The sequence below is a fragment of the Prionailurus viverrinus genome, chromosome A2 (genome assembly GCF_022837055.1).
Source record: "Prionailurus viverrinus isolate Anna chromosome A2, UM_Priviv_1.0, whole genome shotgun sequence".
NCBI classification, from domain to species: domain Eukaryota; kingdom Metazoa; phylum Chordata; class Mammalia; order Carnivora; family Felidae; genus Prionailurus; species Prionailurus viverrinus.
This window is the reverse complement of record NC_062562.1, coordinates 131,262,283-131,284,916: the sequence shown is the minus strand read 5'-3', so window position 1 is coordinate 131,284,916 and position 22,634 is coordinate 131,262,283. Positions and strand designations below refer to the sequence as shown.

Genomic DNA, 22,634 nt, shown 5'->3' with positions numbered 1-22,634 from the left:
TTGTCATAAATTAGGAGCATGTATGGTTGTGAATGTTAAAAGAGAGCTGGCATAGATCTCTTCTTAGAGTCTTATGGTATAAAGCTAACTCAAAATTGTAACCTCTCCAAAGCAAAGCAACAATGTCGAGAAAAAGTCTGGCCATACGTGCAGGGGGCACAACTCTGCTTGAGAACAAAAATAGATGAAGAAGGCGTTCAGCGATTCTCCTTGGACTGTGGCAATATCAACTATTCCATACGGCCCAGAGCGTTTCCTGCTGTGTCTAGACATGTTGGCACACATTTCACTGTGGGTGTCTGTACATCAGTGACCCACAGTGACCTTCCCTGGGGCCTCCTCTTTAAAGGCACCACTGCTTTCCACTCTGCCTCTTCTTTTCCATCATTTAATTCTTCCAGCAGGTGCGTGAACATTGGGACTGTTGTCACTTTGGAGTAGATCAGATTTGGTGGTTTGCTTCCCTTTGGTCATACTTCTGTGTCACATATTAACAACAACAACAATAATTGCTTTAGAGATGTGGTGATGTCTTTAATAGGAGACATTTTAAGAAATGGACCAGGAGGAAGATCTAAAAACAAAAGAAGCAAAGAAATAACTTCATTCAAGCCAAGAACACCCAGGTAGAAGCGCTCCATCCACTCTTTTTCCCTGTAGTATTTTAAGAGCTGCATGATATCAATTATTTTTCAAATTGCAGATTAATACAGTATTATAATAATAAGTGGCTGGAAATTCAAGGTGGCAGAAAAGTGGAAGCTCATAGAGTCATTGGGTTGACAACTGGCTTCCTCATTCGCTTTAGCTCTCTGCACTTATTCTGGCTACTTGTCTCTTCTTACTTAAGCCATGCCATGTCATAGAATGTGACCAGAAGGTCCTTTTACCCTGATTCCTGTGTTTTAATGATTTTTATTCATTTTGAGAAAAAGAGAGAGTGAGAGCGCATGAGCAGAGAAGGGGCAGAGAAAGAGAGGAAAGAGAGAATCTCAAGCAGGCTCCACGCTGGGTGTGATCTCACAAACCATGAGATCATGACATGAGCAGAAATCAAGAATTGGATTCTTAACTGACTGAGCCGCTCAGGCGCCCCTCCTGTGTTTTAAAAGATGACCAGATTGGTGTTCTTTTCATCAGGATTCTGGTCATTTCATCAGGATTCTGCCCTGTGTTTGCTGCTTGTAGAGAATTCAGATTTAGTTGTCCTAAGTTCCCCACTGAAGAGGTTAGGGTCACACATAGCACTCCACCTGTCAAGGACTTCTTTGGTATTCAGTGCCATTTCTGTTGTAGGAAAGTGGTACGCTGATAAAGGAATTAGCAATGATACGGCACCTCTTGGCTCCGATTCTGAAGAAGAGACTTGATCTTCTCAGCTGCTTTTTGTGCCCACAGGGCGGCCAGTGATATGGTTAAAGGAAGCTTACAAGTCTTTTATTGTCATTGAGGCAAAATGTTATAAGATCATTCCATTATTGTCTTCATTTTTGCTGCCATCCTTCTATTCCAGTGGGGATGTGCTTATGAGTAAGAGGGAGAAGTCAAGGTGTTGAGGAATGTTGATGGACATGTTACTCTGTATTAATCAGAAGTACATTCTCAGACCTGTACCTATGGGAGCATCATTTGCAAAATCTGTCATGCTAAAAAATCTGAATTAAAAATGGCAGATACATATGCAGTGTCTTTTCCTAAGTATTTCTATTTAGAGGCTTTTAACCACAAGTTAAACAGAGACTGTGTCTTCTTTTTGTTTCCATTGAGCATGATGGATTTCACACTATTGCTGTTGAATCATTGATGTTCATTCATTGAACAAACAATTACTGCTGTTTTCATCAGAGCCAGGCATTGACCTGGGCATTGAGGACACATCAATGAATAATACAGAAAAAATAATTCCTGCCCTTCCAGAACTCAGATTCTAATGCTATTGAGCTTTAAGTCAAGAACTATTTTTAAAAGATAGTTTCTGTGCCACCTCTTTGCACTGTAACCGATATGCTGTTTCCATTTCAGAAGAATATTTGCAGTGTCTAACATGATGCTTTCTAAACTTTTTAGTGCCCTCAGCTTCTTCTCAAAATTATAGAAACTGCAAACCTCTACAGAAATTAATATACCTATTCTCATACACATTAACATTTGTGTATCAGTTAAAAAAATTTTTTTTGTTTATTTTTGACAGAGCATGCATGTGGGAGGGGCAGAGAGAGAGGGAGACCCAGAATCTGAAGCAGGATCCAGGCTCCGAGCTGTCAGCACAGAGCTTGACGTGGGGCTCAAACTCGCCGACTGCGAGATCATGACCTGAGCTGAAGTCAGATACTCAACCGACTGAGCCACACAGGTGTCCCTGTATATCAGTTTAGAGACTTTGTAGCTGCCTGGTTAAAATAATAATAATAATAATAATTATTATTATTATTATTATTATTGTTATCATTGTTATTATAATTATAATAATTATATAATAATATATATTTATAATATATATATTTATTTATATTTATTTATATTTATTTATATATATTTATTTATATATTTATAAATATATATTTATTTATATATATATAATTATAATAATTATATAATAATTATTATAATATAATAACAATTATTATTATTATTATTATTATTATTATTATTATTATTATTTGACCTTTAAAAAGTTCCAAAAGCATGTAACATCTGGCTAATACATAGTACTTAATAATCATTTAGGAAGTTTTCAGTTTTGGGGCGCCTGGGTGGCTCAGTCTGTTAAATGTCCGACTTCAGGTCATGATTTCACAGTTGTGGGTTCGAACCCCACATCAGGTTCTGTGCTGATAGACAGAGCCTGGAGACTTCTTTGGATTCTAAGTCTCCCTCTCTCTCTGCCTCTCCTCTACTCTCATTCTGTCTTTCTCTTTCAAAAATAAGTAAACATTAAAAAAATTTTTATTTAGGAAGTTTTCAGTTTTTAAAGTTGCAATGAATCCAGTCTGTCAGTAAACTGATGAAAGGAAATTTGATTTTTGCTTATTTTCTTTTAAAACATAGAACATCTTGGGGTGCCTGGGTGGCTCAGTCTGTTGAGCGTCCAACTTCCGCTCACGTCATGATCTCCCAGTTTATGAGTTCGAGCGTCACATCGGGCTTGCTGTCCTCAGCCTGTCAGCTCTGATCCCACTTCCCATCCTCTGTCCCCCTCTTTCTGCCCTTCCCCCACTTGGGTTCTCCCCCCAAAAATAAATAAATATTAAAAAATAATAAAATAAAAAATAGAACATCTTTCTAATTAATATATGCATGCAAGATGTGTTGTACTTACTGGTTTTGCAGGGCTTGACTTATTTCAAGTTTTGTTATTTATTCTGTTTTCATTTAATACTTCCTTGCAAGGAACTGCATGCTTCAGGCCAGAGTACTTAAGCTTGGGTTTGCTTTATTTTCAAGATTCCTTATTACAAATGCTTTCCCTAACAAAAAGAGCAGAATAATTACTGTACATAGACCAGTGTTTTTTCCCTCATGAAGTATCAAAGGTAGAGTATTTACAGTGATCAAGTTATGTAAATTCCCAGAAGAATAAGCATAAGCTCTTCTGCCTACATAGGCCTTCTTATTTCTTGGTTCTTATTTGTGTTGATCAGATCCTATCATTGCCTACTTTTCATTACTTCTTTGAGGAACTTGTTTTCTACTGAAATTCTTAATGAATTCTCTAGAGATAGATGCAAGCAAGTATTTTCCTGAGTGGCTCAACCAGTGTAGCTATTTCTAAGAATTCTACTTGTAATCAACATTGGGATTTCTGGGGTCTCAAATCTTTTGAACTGTTTGAACTTTTTACTGTTTTTGTCAAATCAACGATCAACCCAGATCATTTTTTAAAACTTCCTCAGTCAATGATGAATAGCACAATGCCTGTGAAACAGCAGGTGGTCTGTACCTCACTTCTTTATAACTTTTAAAAAGCAGTGAATCTCTTGTTTGATTGAGTTTTACTTTTCTAGAGAGAGTTTCAGTTCAGATAGCTGTATTCTCTGCAATGAAAACTAACATGAAATGCTTTTAAATCATCTTAAGTAGTAAGAAGGAATCAGCTTGATGTTCCAAATTGGCAATAGAATTGACTGTAGTTTAAAAAATTATGTCCCCTTGTATCATCCAACTAAAACCAAATCCTTTGCTGTCCTGACAAAGCCATCACATTCGTTGGTTGCTTAGTCCTTCACCCTCAAATATTTGTAAAGCGAATCTGGGCATGGACATTAATTGTAAAAAAAAGAAAACTCAGAATCTGCTCTTGAGGTAAAGTCCGGGAACCTTGGTATTGAGGATCATTCTCTTTCCATTTCCCTTTAATCAGAAGAGCTCATGACCCTAATGTTGCTTTAGTTTTAAAATTAGAAAGCACATTAATAGCTTTATCTAGGAAGTCTGGCTTGAGAAGTTGCTTTCATTCATTGCCAAGGAAAAACTCTGTCCCTTGTCTGGTCATGTGGTTGGGAGAAGAAAGGGGAAAAGTCTTTGACTTGAAGATACCAGGCCTGTGTTGCCTGTTTTCTGGTATGTATGACTCATAAAAGATAGCCAGCCATTCTAACTTGTTAGGGCCTGGGGCACTTGGGTCAAAACAGTGGTTCTTAAACATTTCTGGGCTTTTAAACATACAGGAGCTTTTAGGTCCATCCTGACCTAGTAATTCAAGATCTCCAGAGAAGGGCCTGGCTTTTACACAGCTCCCCAAAGCATGTTGTGCACACCCAGGTTAAGAGCCCCTGGATGACAAGGCCAGCAAGTTCCTCTGTTTCCCACTGGACATTCCTTTCACCTTTCCCCTGTGCCACAGTGAGCACCGAAGCTCTTGGTCCAGTGGCCCCCCACGGGGCAGCCAGCACACCTTCCACCTGCTCCCCAGAGTCTTGCCTGAACTGCAGCAGCACCAGCTCCTGGGGGGGTGGGGGCGTTAGTCCACATTTAGGAAGCTGCTTGAGGCTTCCTGTTTTGAGTTGTCCACTGCCACTTGTTCTAGGATAGAGCACAGTAACAGTTGCCCTCAGACTGTCAGAAGCATCTTACCCTGTTAGTCAGTCAGAAAGCATTTGAGAAAATGCTGGAGAAGCAGTGACATCGAAGCCTGAAATCACTGTATATTTGATGTTCTTGCCTTTTGGATAGAGGCTCTGGAGCCAGCAGGGCAGAACCATTCCCTCATCTCTTCTCACTCTTTTTCTATCTTTCTTTCTTTTCTTTTCTTTTCTTTTCTTTTCTTTTCTTTTCTTTTCTTTTACTTTTTTTAAATGTTTATTTTTGAGAGAGTGTGCACGTGAGCAGGGGAGAGGCAGAGAGAGAGAGAGAAGGAGAGAGAGAATTCCAAGCAGGTTCTGCACCCCCGATGTGGGACTTGAACTCACGAGTTGTGAGATCATGACCTGAGCCCAAGTCAAGAGTTGGACACTCAACCAATTGAACCACCCAGGCACCCCTCACTCGTCTCTTTCTGTCTTTTAGCTCCCACTATTTCCTCTCTGGCTCCTGGTGCATCTCCCTTCACTTCTTATGGTAGAGTAGATGATAACTGTTATTTCTATACACAGCACAGTGAACTTTAAGACAAGTGCTTTTGCATTTTCAAAGGTACCAGATGGAGTATTTTTTGGTCAAATGGTTTCATAAAGTATGAGTGTTGAAGAATCAGACAGTTCAGGGTTTTATTTTTCTGATTAGCTTACCAGAACATGACCATCTAAATGTTTTCTTTCTTTGGTTACTATTACTCTTGGAGATCATCCATTTATTTCAGTGATTTAACTGTTCGGCATGAGTTTAGAAATATTCTTCATAATTTTTTGTAGCTTGATCAGAATCCTAATCTTTCACATTACATGTTTCAACCAAAGATGCTACCTGGTCATACATTTTTGGATGAAATATGGGTTGTGTAACTTGCATACCTGGAATCACTAGGCAGTTTTGCTTTTTTAGAAGAGGGGAGTGATATGGAGGTAAACATGAATGCGTACAGAGAAATAGAAAAATCTCCTTGGCATTGGCCATTCCTGGCTTTAAGTGTGTTGCTCTTTGAAGGCAACTGATTATCCAAGGAACACCCTATGAGAGAGCCACTTGATTATTCAGAGGGTTGGGAGCACCCTCCCACACCTGGCCTGCAGGCCTCCAAGACCCTAGGCCTTCCTACAGAAAGGCCTTCCTACAGAAGGGCGATTGCTTCTCAGTGGATATGATAGGCAGAGGAGCAGGAAGACGGGAGCATCCTATCTTGCTGAGAATGGGAACAGAAGCCATCAGAGGGCTTCAGACCCCTACTGTAGACCCCATATATTTTGATCACTGGTAAGTACTTTTCTACCAAACCATGTTATTGAAATACACTCTTCATTATCAGAGGTCTCATAGAGTATTCAGAACGCATTAGCACAGGTGAGTAGGTTCACAGCCGTAAACTCCCGAGACATGGATACATTTGTTCCTCTATTTGTTGTTTTCAGTTTTGTGCGTTGTCATTATTATTTTTTATTTTACTGAAAATATTCACAATAAAAAGTCTCCATTCACATGACATGGTTAGTCTTGCTCTTCTTTGTTCCAAATAATCTGTTCTTTTAAAGATGGTTTGGGGCGCCTGGGTGGCGCAGTCGGTTAAGCGTCCGACTTCAGCCAGGTCACGATCTCGCAGTTCGTGAGTTCGAGCCCCGCGTCAGGCTCTGGGCTGATGGCTCAGAGCCTGGAGCCTGTTAACGATTCTGTGTCTCCCTCTCTCTCTGCCCCTCCCCCGTTCATGCTCTGTCTCTCTCTGTCCCAAAAATAAATAAACGTTGAAAAAAAAAATTAAAGATGGCATAGCGTTGTGGTTAAGAGCTGAGACTCTGGAGTTGGGCCCTGAATATTGATTTCCTGGCTCCACGCTTGCTGACCATGCACGTTTGGCCGATTTGCTTCCTACCTCCAAGCCCCAGATTTCTCCTGTATAAAGCAGGGATGGAGGCAGTTCCTATCATATAGGGTGATTGTTAGAATTAAGTAAGAAAGTCCATGTGAAATGTAAGTCATCGTGCCTAGCACAGGGTATATATTTATTTATACTATTTTTCCCCTGGCGCCATGCTGGGGGTGCTTAGATACATTCTTACTTCATTATCTAGCTTTCCTTAAATTCTTGTTAGAAGAAGGCAAGTCATAAATAATAAATAGGATTTTTTATTCTTTATTTCCAAAGAAAGATTTTGCCATTGTTGATTTATAATATGGAATGATTTGTAATGGCTCACATACGGAATTCAGGTGGACACTAAATTTCTCTGGCAGTGAAATTTCCTCTGGGAGAACATGGTAGTATATGGAAAAGTCAAATGAGGATATTTATCCCTGCTGGTAATATCAAGTCTCATTTCTCAGTGTTTCTGGAAGTGTTTCTATTTGCTTATTCATTCTTTGATGATGAAAAAGGACGCAGTATTCTCATTTGGAAGTATATGGTGTCACTGTAGATTTTTCCATTACTATATATTTAATATAATAAAGATATAAAATGTACATGGGAACATGGTTAAAATCATGATCTAGAATCTGGGGGTACCATGAAGGTAATTCAGTGACTCACATCTGGTGGGGAGGCACCACTGATTGAAATGTCTCTTTGGAGAATTTTGTACCTTTCTCTACCACAAAATAAAGGACATTATGGGGAAGAGAGGGAAAGTTGGGAAGGGAGGTAAAGCTCCCCAATTATTTGGATTTTGTTGTATTTTTTCCTAAAAGATTGTATTTGTTCAGTGTTTAATTAAACACTGAGGAAGTACCAAATCATTGGCCACCAGCTGGGGATGTAAAGGTTCATGGTGATCCCCTTGTACTCTGGTTACTCATAATGTAATAGAAAGAAATACACAGACCTCTTATGATTAAGAAAAAAACGTGAATATGTAATGGAGGTATTCACATCTTATCATAGGACACTTTTAAACTCACAAAAACTAGTTGTGTTTTCTCATCAGAGATAACCACTGTTTTACTTAAAATAGAGTCTCGAAAATGCCTTTGTGCGTGGCCACCAAAGTTTGTGAGAGAATTGTAGAAGGTGTTCCAAGGTGGAATGTGAGTGACTTATTCGGTTCCCAGCCTTGAAGGCATACGTTTTGGTTTTCTCCACACATGGGATCAGGGGTATTTGTTTGTAATCCAAAGATTCTGGAATGTGTTGCTCTAGGTCTTTGGTTTACTCTGAAACCATTTACTGATTAAACAGTTGCTGTATTACCAAAGCTGAAGAGAAATTCATTTGAGTTTGTGTAAGAATTTGTCACTAAGTGAATAAAAAAGTTGTTGTTGTTTTTTTTTTAATTGGCCACAAAGGTTTTCTTTTTCCTTTAATAGAAGTCTTAAAAAAAAAATGCACGGGTTATTTTTCCATAGTACCCATCGTCAGTCTATTTTTATCTCCCCCTTAAGGCATGCTTAAGCTATGGGATATGTCATTGGCTTAGTACATATTGATATTCTTTCTGAAACAGGATATGATATAGTATAATACTTGCATAATCAGGATTCTGTCTAGACTGGTGAAATTAAAATAGTGACAGAGCAAGAGGAATCTCTTTCTGAAATAGAATACTTGAGGAAACATTGCTTTACCAGAATATTGATGAAGCTTGGAAATCAGGAGTAGTATTTTATATCCGTATTAAAGTTAAGGTTTTAATATCTAGAATGCCTTGTTGACTTTTGTATATTAACCTTATTTGGTACTCATCATTTTAGACTCACCTGTCAGAAGATAAAAGGAAATTTGTTTTAAACATTCCAGTAGGAATAAAGAGCCTCAAACATAAGTGCATCTCAAAAAAACAAACAAAAAACACATATGAACTGGCATATGCTCTCTTTGATACACAAGAGGGGATAATGGTCACAGTGCTTGTGTTTTGGGCTGAGATATAATGTATAAACTTTCTTTGATGGCTACGAAGCAAAACCAAATAGCATTCTTAAATCTCCAGAGTTTTGACTAAAGCCAAGTTCTTAAATCATTTTGGAATGTTGCGTTTGTTTGGTAAAATAATTTATTTTTCTAGGTATGTTTCATTGAACAACCTAGTAAGGAACCATTTTAAGCCAGAGACAGCTCTGAAATCTGCTAAATCAGATTTTCATTTCTTTCATTCCTTTGAGGCCAGGAAGGGTTTGGGGAGAGTGACCCTGTATTCTGGAGACGAGGCTTGACTGAGTCAGTGGGTGTCTCAAGCAGATGAATGACTTCTCCCTTATCTCAATATTCTGGAAATATTTGCTCAATATTTTTCTATAAAGCAGAGACAAGGTTTACATAGCATTTAAATAAAGTGCAAAGGTTTTAAATTAACACGTGGTATAGAATCCATCCTAAGCCACAGGCCAGCTCTGTGATCTTGGGCAAAACTATTTACTATTTCTCAGTTTTCCCATCTATAAAATGGGTATAGTAATAATACTGTTTTTATAAGGGCATAGTGAGGATTAAATGAATTAATCCCTGTAAAGTCCTTAGCAGAGCAGCCACCAAATGGCAAATTCATGCAAAAACAGTATACCTAATATGATTAAGTATAATTCACTTGTCCTAAGATGCAGTTTTACACATTTCCTTTTAGCATGTCTTAATCTTGAAATAACAGTGAATTTCCTTCCACTGTGAAGAAAGCTGACAGCCTCCTCCTTGAATTATCATGACAATTGGATAAGATTAATGTAATTTTGCACCCCCAGTTGGACCTGTCATCCCCACTCTCTCTTTCAGAATCATAGCATATGGGAACTTGAGCTTCACTTGAGAACCTTACAGCAATTTATATTCTCTTCATCAGACCTTACAGCCACCACTCTGGAAAACAAAACAAAACAAAAACAAACCCATAGGTAATAGGTATGGAAATGATCCCATAGCAATGGTCATTGGTTCCCTTTTCTCATATGAGAGGTCAGGAATAGGCATAGCATAAAAAAAAAAAAAAAAAAAAAAAAAAAAAAAAGAAGGTAAGCGAGGTAGCTGAATCTATTACGTTCTTCTATCTAGATTTAAATCGCAAAAGAGAATACAGCTGTTCCAAAACAGCCATAAATTCAAATCCATATGCTTCCTTAGAGATGTGGTTATGGCTTTCACTTCTCCCTTTGTATAAGGAAGGGAGATTTTGGGTGACAGAGCCATTATTTAAGGCAAAGATCAAGTGATGAAAACGCATAGAGTTGGTAGTTCTGCGCCTCACCAATGCTCGACACTCCCTTTCCCTGCTCATTTCCTAGGCGGAAACTACACTAACCAAGGCCACACTATGTGCTAACACCACATTCTGTGGATGTTGGCTGCGTGTTTTCTGCCTGAGGCAGGCAGCCATTTGATTCTTTCATAGGCACCAGGATATTGAAATTCAGAAGCTCAGGGTAGCTGGTAGATTCATTTTTCTTGGATTGATATTCTATTTTATTTATTTATTTATTTATTTATTTATTTATTTATTTATTTATTTATTTATTTAAATATAAACAGGGTAGCATTACCTTGGATCTAAGTGATATCCACAAGTATTTATTGACTTGAATTAGTGGCTGATCAGTAGCATTTGTGTTTGCATTAGATTTGGGGACCCTGTATATTCAGATGCGAGTTCTGTGGGGCGTTTGAGTTCTCCTGTTCCTTTGTGAACCAAAGCAAATTCAAATTTCATTTCTTGGGCCTTCTCTTTGTGTTTTGGATTATAGACTTATAAGAGCATAAGATATTAAACCTTATAATGGATGGTTACCACTGAGAATGGTGTATGATGTTTATTAAATACTATCACACAAAACATGAAAAACAGTCCTCTTAGGTATGAACTCAGTTAGGTCCTGTTTTTTCCCTTAGTGCACTTGTTTTTACTTTATAGAATAATGATATCACTGATATGAAAACCTATTCTTTTAAAAGTTAATTTTTTGTTTGCATATATATTTATGTTTTCTGCTTTTGCAGTTGCAGTTTGCCTGTATTATCAGAAATGAAGCAAATGTTTATTGTCCTGGGCATGCTCCTAATTTACATAAGCAATTTTGGCATCAAATGAAGGACTTAACTTTTGAGTTTAACTCCTTAGATGAAGAAGCAATTAGAAGAGTGATGAGTCCTTAGATATTAAATAATCTTCAGAATATTAAACTTTTTTTCTCTTATAGTGAGAGATTTTTCTTGAGGCTGAATAGAAATGGACTTCCCAAAGCCCCAGATAAACCAGAACGACATTGCTCTCTCTTTGTGGTAGGTGGATCTTGTTTCATCTAGGAAGCAGATTCTTGCATTTGTGCTTTGTTACTTAAGGGAAATGAATTATTGTGAGAGAAAATAGTGACTCTGCCTAAACTTTGTAAATAACACATAAAGTACATTCGTGCTAGGAATTCTTAGCACCACCATTGATAGACACACCTCTGTTCCTTTGGTGCATGTTAGAGCCTGTTAGATTCAGCGTGGCATATGGTATTTAGAATATACTTAGTAAATGTTTAAAGAATGAGTGAGTGAGAGATTAAAATAAGAATGGACTTTTTAAAAAAGCTATTATTTGACATCAGTAGACTTACAGTGTAAAGTTCATTGTAGTGGTATTTTTACTTATGTTTTTTTAAGTTTTTACTTAAATTCCAGTGGTTAACATACAATGCAATATTAGTTTCAGGTGTACAATGTAGTGATTCAACACTTCCATAAAACACCCGGTGCTCATCACAACAAGTGCACAACTAATCCCCATCATTTCTTTCACCCATTTTTCACCCACCTCCCTTCTGGTAACTATCTGTTTGTTCTCTTTAGTTAAAGAGTTTCTTTCTTGGTTTGCCTCTCTTTTTTTTCTCCTTTGCTCATTTGTTTTGTTTCTTAAATTCCACATATGAGTGAAATCCTATGGTATTTGTCTTTCTCTGACTTATTTTACTTAGCATTATACTCTCTAGCTCCATCCATGTCCTTGCAAATGGCAAGATTTCATTCTTTTTTATAGCTCAGTAATACTCCATTGTATATATACCACATCTTCTTTATCCATTCATCTGTTGGTGGACACTTGGGCTGTTTTCATAACTTGGCTATTGTAGAATGAGCTTTTTTTTTTTTTAAGCATTGTTTGACATCAATAGACTTACAATGTCAAGGTGATTGTAGTGGTAGTTTTACAATGGCATTTGAATTATATGCTTCTGCAAAATTCCATTAAGAATGTTGACATTATCTTGGTCTTTCTTCTGTTATTTGTGAAAATAATGTGCTATTACCTTTAAGTGCTTTTGCATAAATTATGAGTTTTAAAATAATCACACTTTTTTTTTTCTTTTGGTAGGATTTGGGTAGCAGCGAACTAAGAAGGGACATCTATATCACTGTGCACATTATCCGAATTGGTAAGTCCAACACTTGTCAGTGTGATAGGGACACAGCAGCGGCAAGAAATGCTGAACAGTCTCTGTGGTGATGTGATTTCTTTGCTATCTGGATGAGAAAGAAGCGAAAGCCAGTTTGGAATCCAAGAACCACCGAATTTGGGACTTGTTCCCTTGCCTCCCCAAACTCACATACAACCTCTTCATGCATCATAAATAGATTTTGTTCTCTTTCCATAGAAGTCATTAGGTCGTCGTCGTGCTTCATTTTGTTTTATTGGACTCCCTAAACATATTTGATTCAAAATTTGGTGTTTGTCTTTTTAAATTCTAATTCCTGTTAACAGCATAAATTGAACTTTTCGGATCTGGATTTCCTACAAGTTTATGAAGATTTTATACTAATTGGCATTTTCAAAAGTGTAGAATGCCACAGAGCATTATTGCAGAAAGTGCTACAAGAAAAGGGTTATGAAATACTGAATGCTGTATATTTTTTCCACTTGTGTAATATCATCAGCTCATAAAAGGGTCTGAGAAGCCCTACAGGGAAAAATTGAAATGCCTCTCTAACTTGGTTGGCCCAAGATTTCTCCATATTTGATTTGACTGTGGAAACATTTATATAATGTAACATTTACTAACATCTTGCAGAGCCCACTTTGGGTGTTCTACACTGAACTTGCACAACAGACCCAGAATATTTTCACTCGTTTTTACTCATAAAATGTCTCCAAAAGCAGGTATTTTATGGCAGAGGAACTAGGTAAAACAAGGCATTGTGTAGCCTACACAGTGTTTCTATTAAAAGCCAACCAGCTGATACTGGGAATTGGTTCCCACTTCTTCCCTAACTCTGGTATATTATCTGCTCGGGAATGCTGCTGCAGGATAATAATACATCACTGTGCAATCCTGCATAGTGATCTTCATTTTTATAGTCTTTTATCTTATGAATATGATAACCACATTGTGCATTGAGAGAGACTATAAAACATGTTGCCGTTCCAACATAGATTTTCTTTATATTTTTCTCATAAAAATGATTTCTGAAAACACATTTTCATTTTATGCTATTTTTTTTTTTAATTTGAGGGGCAGTTGAAACAGAAAGAAAACTGTTTTTGGTTTTAATTTTCTTTCTATAAGTGAGTATATGGGGGGGGGGAGGAATTGTAAAGAATCTCTTTTAAATGTTGGAAAAATTGGAATGCATGCTGCAGTGGATTTATGAGATGAAGCTTTTGTGTGTGCCCAGGATGGTAGGGGTGCAGTCTATGCAGTCTATTAGGTAATTTTGTGTGTGTGTGTGTGTGTGTGTGTGTGTGTATGTGTGTGTGTGTGTTTATTTCACATGTGTCATGCCAGTTATTAATGTAAAATGTGGTTTTGGATATTTTCATAGAAACATTGCATTGGAGTATAACTCTCTACAGTATTGAGAGAAACAGTAAACTCCTTTTGCTTTCTGAACTTTTTAAAAGTTATCTACAGGTTGTTGGTGGTAGAAACACATGTGGCAAATGGACTCCAGGTCCTACTTGCCTGTGGCCTGGGCGGCTCTGCTGCTGAGGGTGCCACTTCTGTCGTACCGGTGACACGGCTGTCTTTTGAACACAGGGTGTTGGATCAGTGATTGCATGTTTTACTAAGATTTTTTTATGATCGTTAAGTCGTCAGAATGAATGTTGAATGAGAAACTACCTGCACCCCTTGCCCCCGCCCTGAGCTTTGGCCAAATTAATGCTTCACTGAGATTCCTGCATAAACTGCCTGATGGTTGGGCACATTTACTAGTGTGACATCTTGAGACCGAGAAGGAATAATAAAGGTAAGAAACGCTGCGAAAGGGTGAGACTTCATCTGCTGCAGTGAAATTGAAGAGTGGAGGATTCTGGTCTGTCAGGGAGGAATACTTCTTACTTTTTCTAGAATGTCCCTCGTACCTGCTTTAGTAAGAACAGGGCACGCTGACCGTCACTGGCTGCAGAGAACAAGAGCGATAGCACCTCGCCTCGGAATTTAAGCCCAGATCTTTGGTTAGAAGAGGAGGAAAAAAGAAATAAATAGCTTTAGATCCTCCTGCCGTCCATCCCACTTAAGGTTTTTCCATCGCCGTGTTTCTCCTTTTGGCTTTTAGCTGGTTCCCAAAACTGTTTACTAAATATCGCTAAATATTTTTACTTTCCCCACGCCTGCCTGCCTTTCTGCCTAGAGAATTTTCCTAGAAATCTGACCGGAACTGTGAACTTTGATTAATTCTAGAGTTGGAATCACCAGGGCTGGCATCAAGTAGCGTTTTTGGTGCAGGACTGAGAGAAAAGTTTTAGTATCCAGAGCTGTGGTGCCTGCAGAGCCAGAAAAGACAACTTGAAATTGAGTGTCTGAGGACATGAGTGATGTAGAGGCTCAGCAGTGAGGGTGTAAGGCAATCAGAGAAAGTGGCCCAAACCTCACCGCGGCTCCTCAGGTGGTGAGAGAGCACTTCCTGCATCCCCCCTTACTTGGCTGTCCTCACCAGGCACCCACAGATTTTTCTTTTGTGCAGTTCTAGCCACAGTGGGTCAGAAAGTTGGGGCGATATGCCTACCCTGCATCAACTTCTAGGAATTTACAGCTGGAGGAGTCTGTGTGGGAATAATCATGTTGAGGGTTTCAGGGGTTTTGTTGTTGTTTGTTACCACTAAACCCCTTGTGTGATGTTAAGTAACTTTGAAACACTCCACCCAGAAATCTTATAATCCCTGTGTCGGCTTGTGTTAACAAAGGGAATGATTGAGTAAGAAAAGAATTTGTAAATCATGATACCGGTAAAGATGGGAGTGTATATTTTATCCTAATCTAATCTGTAATAATATTCAAAATAGAGGTAAACTAGACTTTTTTTTTCCCATTTAACAAGTGAACAGAGTTTTAAATTTATTTGCCAGTTTTGTAAGTAAAAGTATGACTTGTTGATAAATTCATATAGGACCTTATAAAGTGTTTGGTTTATCAGTGTAATTTATATGAAAACGTGGGTTGAAATTTAGCTACGTATTACAGCATCAGATCATGAAAACACGACTCTTTGAATTTTGCACATCTAAAAAGCAACTTATTTTGACCATGTTGTAGTTTTTCCATGCTATTTGTAAGCATTTCCCTAAAAATGATGCATTGCTAAGGTAGTTTTACTTTATTACTAGTGAATGGAAGCCAAGTTGGATATCCCCCCTCCTTTTTTTTTTTTTTTTTTTTTACTTTTAACATTGGATTTGGGAAGTGTTGGAGTCCTCTAGATGTCCTGTGGGAGAATTTTGCTCAGATGGAAAACAACTTATATATCTGTTGCCAAACATCTGGAAACAGATTTGCATATTTTTTTTATTATTTTCCCTCACATTAACTTGTTATATTTCAGCTTCAGTATACTTTCTGCTTTCTGTCCTCAGACTAATCCACTGGTAAATTAAATACAATAACAAATTAAAGCAGTATCTCAATAATATACTTAAAAATATATAACAATTTAAACAAGTTGCAACTGTGTTGGAGTGACAGCCATCCTGGGAGATTGCAGCCACTGGCTGAGTTCTAATCAGCCTGAGCCCTGGGTCAGGAAAGGGCATGCATGTTCTTTTGATCATCCGTGCTTCCTTGTTATATCTTCAGGGTATCTAAACTGCTTCCTTTCAAAGGTGAAATATTTAAAATAGCTCTTTAAACGCGGACCTTTTTAAAAATTTTCTCTTAGATGGAATGGACACCATTATTGCATTTATTGACCTGGACTTCCTGGGTCGCCTAAACAAATCCTCAGGGGGAGGGTTCCCAAACATGGGACCAGCGCCAATCTTCATGTTTCAAAGATGACAGTTGGTGCCCAGAGTTACAGCTATGAGCCTGAGGTCACACAGTGAGGTGCTTGGCAGGGAGAGTCACAAACTGAAGCAACATCCTCTGTGTCCTTTTAATTGTCCAGTTGTGTTTTATCTGGCCGATGTATCTATTTAAGATGCATCAGTCAAATGGCTCCATGGGCTGTGTTTGCTTTTCAATTGAACAGGTCGAATGGGGGCAGGAGAAAAAAAGAATGCGTGTAGCGTCCAGTACCGGCGACCCTTTGGCTGTGCGGTCCTTAGTATTGCCGACCTGCTGACAGGAGAGACGAAAGATGACCTCATCCTAAAAGTGTACATGTAAGAAGCACGAACGCAGCGGGGCCTGGGGCGGGTGCAGAGGCACATGTGGCTCTTGTGTGGCAGATGCTACTCCATTTCCGTAATGGAGGGGCAAGGGATGGGTTGAGTTTAGGAGCCACTCCTCGAAAACAGTCTGTAAACTCGCTACAAGTGAGCCCACAAATCACCATTCACCAGTCAGAGGAATCACAAAATCAAGACTCCAAGAACCCAGATAGATTATCAACTGGGGAGACCATCTACTTCACAGAGCACCTCCTGTGAATTTAAAAACCTGACCAGTCCTTACCCTCAGAGTGTTAGTTTGTTCTTGGAAAATGGACATAGTTTTTAACATAAACTCATTAGAATTGGGAACAGAAAGCTCAAGTAGATGATTTCTCTTCTCTTTCACATAGTATTAGTTTGCTGGGTCTGCCCAACAAAGTACCGTGAAGACCGAGGCTTAAACAGCAGAAGTTTTTTGTCTCACAGTTCTGGAGGCTGCAAGTCCTAGATCAAGGTGTTGGCAGGGTTGATAACTTCTGAGGGCTAGGAGGGACAAATCTATTCCATGCCTCTCTCTCTTACTTTCTGGTGGCTGCTGGCAGGTTTTGGTGTTCGGTGATGTGTAGCTGCGCTGCCCAATCACTGCCTTCATCTCTGTGTCCACATTTCCCCTTTTTATAAGGACGTATTTACATTGGGTTGGGTCCTACCCTAGTGACCTAATTTTAACTTGATTACCTGTATAAACTCCCTATTTCCAAATAAGATCACATTCTGAGGGCTTAGGACATCAATATTCTTTTTTGAGGGGATAGAGTTCAACTCAGCACTCCACTAAGAAAATCACTTAATGTATCCCAAATCCTGAGTTAGTTGATTTTTTTTTTTAATGCACATGGTTTCAGATCACCCTACCCTGAGCATCTCCCCACACTTTTAGAAATTGAGAGTTGATCTACAGGGATGTCCTCACCCCCTGGGGGTGGGGGTAGGTAGGGCAGTGAGCATGGGGTTTCCTCATTCCTGGTTTGAGGACCAAACTGCTGGCCATATCCATGAATGATTGTGCTTCAGTTTCCGTTCTATCTGTGGAGTTGATATACCCAATGTATGCCAGTAGTTTTCGTAGGTTAATACAAGTGGCCGACTGCCTGTGGGATATAGACTTCAAATTGCTTTTTGACGACTGCTGGAGGGTTTCATGGATTTATCTGTTCTCCACCCAGTGCCCCCAGGACCTATGCTACACATTTGCTAATTAGTTGAGAAAGATTTGTCTGTAGCCTGTGGTTTAGGACCAGAAACTCTGTCTCTTTAAAGAAGGATAAAACATGTGACCTTGATTTTAAACTTGAAAACTTCGGGTGAAACAAGTGGGTAGTAAAGCTCACTAGTCTTTTTATCACATGGCAGCCCTCAATTTTGGCGGCTGGGATTAAATCCTTGATACTTTGAATCTTTGATACCTTTGAATCTTTTCCCAAACCCTCCTGGGGATCATACAATACAATGTATTTGAAATAATTCTAATGCTAATGACCACTATTTACTGTGTGCTTACTATGTGCAGGGAACTGTATTAAGTATTTTCCATGTATCCCGTCACGTTATCCTGATGACATACCCGTGAAGCAGATGCTTTGGCTCTGTGTTCCACATAAGGGGACAGAGAGGCTAGATAATGCCCAAAGTCACCAGGCTTATGAGAGTGGGATCCAGATTTGAAATCAGGACTGTCTGACTCCAGAACTTGAGCTGTCATGTACCGAGCCCTATGCTTTCGGGTGTTATTTCACACCACTGTCTAGTAATGTGATAATGATGCTATTGTGTGGCATTGCTTTTTAAGAAAATAAAATTCTCACAATCACAGTCTCATCATTTCTGAGCAGTCTTTCCAGGTGTGGGTAGCAAGCACTATATTTATCTTACCATTGAGAACTCTGGGGACCGACAGTTGCATGCATCAGCCTTGATTATGCAGCTAGCTCAAGAAGACCCAGGCGTTCCAACTCTGCCTATGAGAGATGCTCACTCTCATAAAAATAAATTGTATTGCTTTTTGTGGTTGTTATTGTCTGTGTTTTTATAAGCATCAAATAAGGCTTTAGGTTATTCTTGCTGGTAGAGAGATCCCCTTAAAAATGCCACATCAGCAAATTATGAATCTGTTGCAGGAGGAATGCTAGCCAATCAAAACACTCACTGTAGATTAAGAAGAAAGTGTGATTATAGTAAAACATTTTTAAGGAAGTGCCTGTTAGAAATAATTTGGAAGAAATCTCTATTTGTTAATGTGACTGAATCCCTAACCCATCTGGGACTTAAATATAGAAGAGTAACAAATACCTCATCTGAGCCTGGAAGATATTTCAGTCACATACTTGAGCTTTGATTTTACTTGGAGTTTTGTAGGTGAAAAGCATGAATTCTGGAGTCACTTAACTAATAGGAAGCAAGCCATCTTTCTTCCTTCCACACTGACCTGAAATAAGAAAACTAGAGACAGGATCTACTCAATGGCAATTTGAGTAGATCGTACAGCTGGACAGGTGGAATGGTTTCATTTCATCTTAATTTCCCCAGCCTTCTAAGATTCATTGTTCTGTTTGGTACCCTATTGTTAAGTGGCTTGAAAATGACCTCTGTCATGTTCATCCTGGAAAAGCCTATGGGGATGAATTAAATAAACATGTAAGCAAATTGTGAGTGTCAGGTACAGACAAAGATCACAAGGAATATAAATCTGTGGAACATTTTGATTGATAGTGTATAGAAGTTTGATATTCAGGACCCTTGGGAGGGAGCATTTGTGGCTATCAAAAAAAATAGTAGTGATTTCTAAGCATATTCAGATGAGGGAGGCTGTCCCCAGCCTAATGGCAGTAAGAAGGGGTAACCAACTTTGACATTTAGGAATCATGGGGAGTTGCCATTCAGAGGGCCATCCATCCATTCACTGATGCAGCTCATGCTCTTTAAGCACCCAGGGTGTTCAAAGTCCTGAGGGGACACACATTTACAGGATCTATTCCTCAAGAACCTTCAAAGTTTTCTAGGTGAGCTACAGCATGCGAACAAATAGGACATAAACTAGGAAGTGACAAGAGCTGAAAGAGCAAGGTAGAGATGGCTGTGAAAGTAAGAAGATGGAACGATGCCTTTTAGCCCAGAAGAAGAAAAGCTGGGGGACTTGAATTACCCTTCCGTGCAAGGGTATTTTTAATCACCCCAATGCAACTTGTGTTAACCTCAGTTGCATTTTACTTGATTTGTTGCACTTTGATGCTAGCCAAATTTAGTTATGTTACAGTGGGTGGAAACTCACTAATGAGAACTAACAGTCATTGAGCATTTACTATATGCCAGGCATTATCCTAAGCCCAAGATTATTCAATTGTTGTATGTTACCCCCATTTCACAGATGAAGAAATCTAGGCATAGGGAGGGTAAATAACTTGCCCAAAGACATAACTCAGTTAATAGTGAGGGTTTGAATCTTAGTCTGCCCTGCCTTCCACTGTGTACATTGTTCCTGAGATTTTGTGGTGAGAGGGACTGTCATCATTTGTGAGTTTATAATAGCCACTTCTGGCTTGAAGTAGGTGGTCATGCATTTACCAGATACGGGCGCCCTGCTCATCATGGGGCAATTATGCTAAAACTGACTGGCTGTTGGGAACTCCACAGGAGATTTAAGGAAGTTCATTATGGTGGTCATTCCAAAAAGAGCAGGGGTACTGTTAAGATCTTTGTTTGATCTCCTCCATCATCCAAGCTTAACAGAGTGTTAATGTTTTCATAGGTGTAACACAGAGAGCGAGTGGTACCAAATCCACGAGAACATCATCAAAAAGCTGAACGCACGTTACAATTTGACAGGCTCCAACGCAGGTGAGTGTGGGGGGCTGGCTGACTCTACCTCCACTTTTCATTTCAGTCCTTTTATTTTATTTATCTTTGTAAGAAGGAAGCAAACTGCCTTTTGTTGATGTCTGCATTTACTTCGTAACTTTAAAAAATGTCCAGTCAACAATCTCGTATGTCTCCCTGTGCTTTGATAGGCTTGTAGCTATAACTCTCTTTAAAAAGTGTATCCTGTTCTGGTTTGAAACAAAGCAGAGTACCTGAATTTGTTTAAAAATACCAAGTCTTGAGGCCTCTTAGTTGTTACCAGTTATTAAAAACCAAATAACAGATAGGGTTGGGTTCCTGACTGTTGTGTGGAATAGGTTTGATGGATGGAAATTGGTCAGTAAGGTCCAAGAAAAACATGCTTCACTGCCTATAGCTGGGAGCATCATTATGCACTGGAGAATAAATATTCAGGTTCATGCATTGAAATTGAATAAGAGGGTAAATGAAACTGCAGTGGCATATGCAGAAAAATGTATGCATGCTTATTAAGGGAACTGAAATATATAGCATTGCAAGTTGTGTATAATATGTGGTACATAGTCTTATCCTAATAAATTCATAGAGTATATTACATAGCATATAGTGACATCTTTAAGTTTGCTCAGTGGAAAAAACTTGGTGAACATTCTTTGTTCCCTGTCCCCGCTTCAAACCATGTGGCAACAAAACAAAGTATGTAGCTATATGCTTTCAGTGATGTCAAAAAACTTCAAATTAGGTAATCTATTATTTGAACTGAATGCATTGTTTTTAAGACTGGCTTTTAAAGTAATTGGGATATAGATATTTGTGTTCTAGTCCAACTTGCCTGGTAATATAGAAGATCACAGTCTAAACTCAGACCACCTTTTTCTCAGACCTGTGCACATCTTGTTAGGCCAAACTGACCCACAAAGAAAAAGTGACTGCAGACAGAAACTTTCTGGTTCAGGGACAGCCCTAAGTGTTCACAAATCACACCTATGGCAGCATTCAGGCTGTAGTGAGTGGTGAGGTCAGTTTTCCCCTTCTTTTCCCAAGAGTTGGGGAGGTAACTTGGGTTTTATCTCATTCACATAATGACATACATCGACCACTAAATAAACAATAGACCTGGAGCCCATGAGGGCAGAGTCCCTAAAGGATCAGGAGGAGATAGTAGAATATATCATGAAGTTCTATACTTCAGAAACTGGTATGTATACTTGTCTTCACTTTTTCTGTGACAAGTTGTGTATGGACCAAATGATTTAATTTAAATGTACCTCACAACGAACAATCCTAAAATTTGTATGGAACCACAAAAGACCCTGAATAGCCAAAGTAATGCTGAAAAAGAAAAGCAAAGCTAGAGGCATCACAATCCCAGACTTCAAGCTACAATACAAAGCTGTAGTCATCAAGACATTATGGTACTGGCACAAAAGCAGACACATAAATCAATGGAATGGAAGAGAAAACCAGGAAGTAGACCCCAACTCTATGGTCAATGAAATCTTTGATATAGCAGGAAAGAATATCCAAGGGAAAAAGATAGTCTCTTCAACAAATGGTGTTGGGAAAACTGGAAAGCAACGTGCAGAAGAATGAAACTGAACCACTCTCTGATGCCATACACAAATATAAATTGAAAACGGATAAAAGACCTAAATATGAGACAGGAAACCATCAAAATCCTAGAGGAGGACACAGGCAGCAACCTCTGTGACCTCTGCTGGAGTAATGTCTTACTAGACACGTCTCCAGAGGCAAGGGAAACAAAAGCAAAAATGAACTATTGAGACCTCACCAAGATAGACAAGCTGCTACACAGTAAAGGAAATAATCAACAAACCTAAAAGGCAGATGGGAGAAGATATTTGCAACTCTGATATCTGATAAAGTGTTGGTATCCAAAATCTATAAAGAACTTATCATACTCAACACCTAAAAAACAAATAATCCAATGAAATGGGCAGAAGACATGAATAGACATTTTTCCAAAGAAGACATCCGGATCCCTAACAGACACATGAAGAGATGCTCAGCATCAAACATCATCAGGGAAATAAAATCAAAACCACAATGAGATACCACCTCACACCTGTCAGAACAGCTAAAATTAACAACACAGGGAACAACAAGTGTTGGCAAGGATGCAGAGAAAGAGGAATCCCCTTATGC

The 22,634-nt window shown here is 38.8% G+C and overlaps 1 protein-coding gene across 2 annotated transcripts in view; it reads left to right on the top strand.

Moving 5' to 3' along the window:
• The window catches only part of DOCK4 (dedicator of cytokinesis 4), a 432,507-nt gene that overhangs the window by 220,627 nt on the left and 189,246 nt on the right, over nucleotides 1-22,634 (top strand). For both annotated transcript variants that reach the window (XM_047849499.1, XM_047849498.1), the window contains exons 9-12: nucleotides 11,203-11,284; nucleotides 12,363-12,423; nucleotides 16,451-16,583; nucleotides 20,380-20,468. In XM_047849499.1, the coding sequence (XP_047705455.1) occupies nucleotides 11,203-11,284; nucleotides 12,363-12,423; nucleotides 16,451-16,583; nucleotides 20,380-20,468 (365 nt within the window). The remainder of the gene's footprint in view (nucleotides 1-11,202; nucleotides 11,285-12,362; nucleotides 12,424-16,450; nucleotides 16,584-20,379; nucleotides 20,469-22,634) is intronic.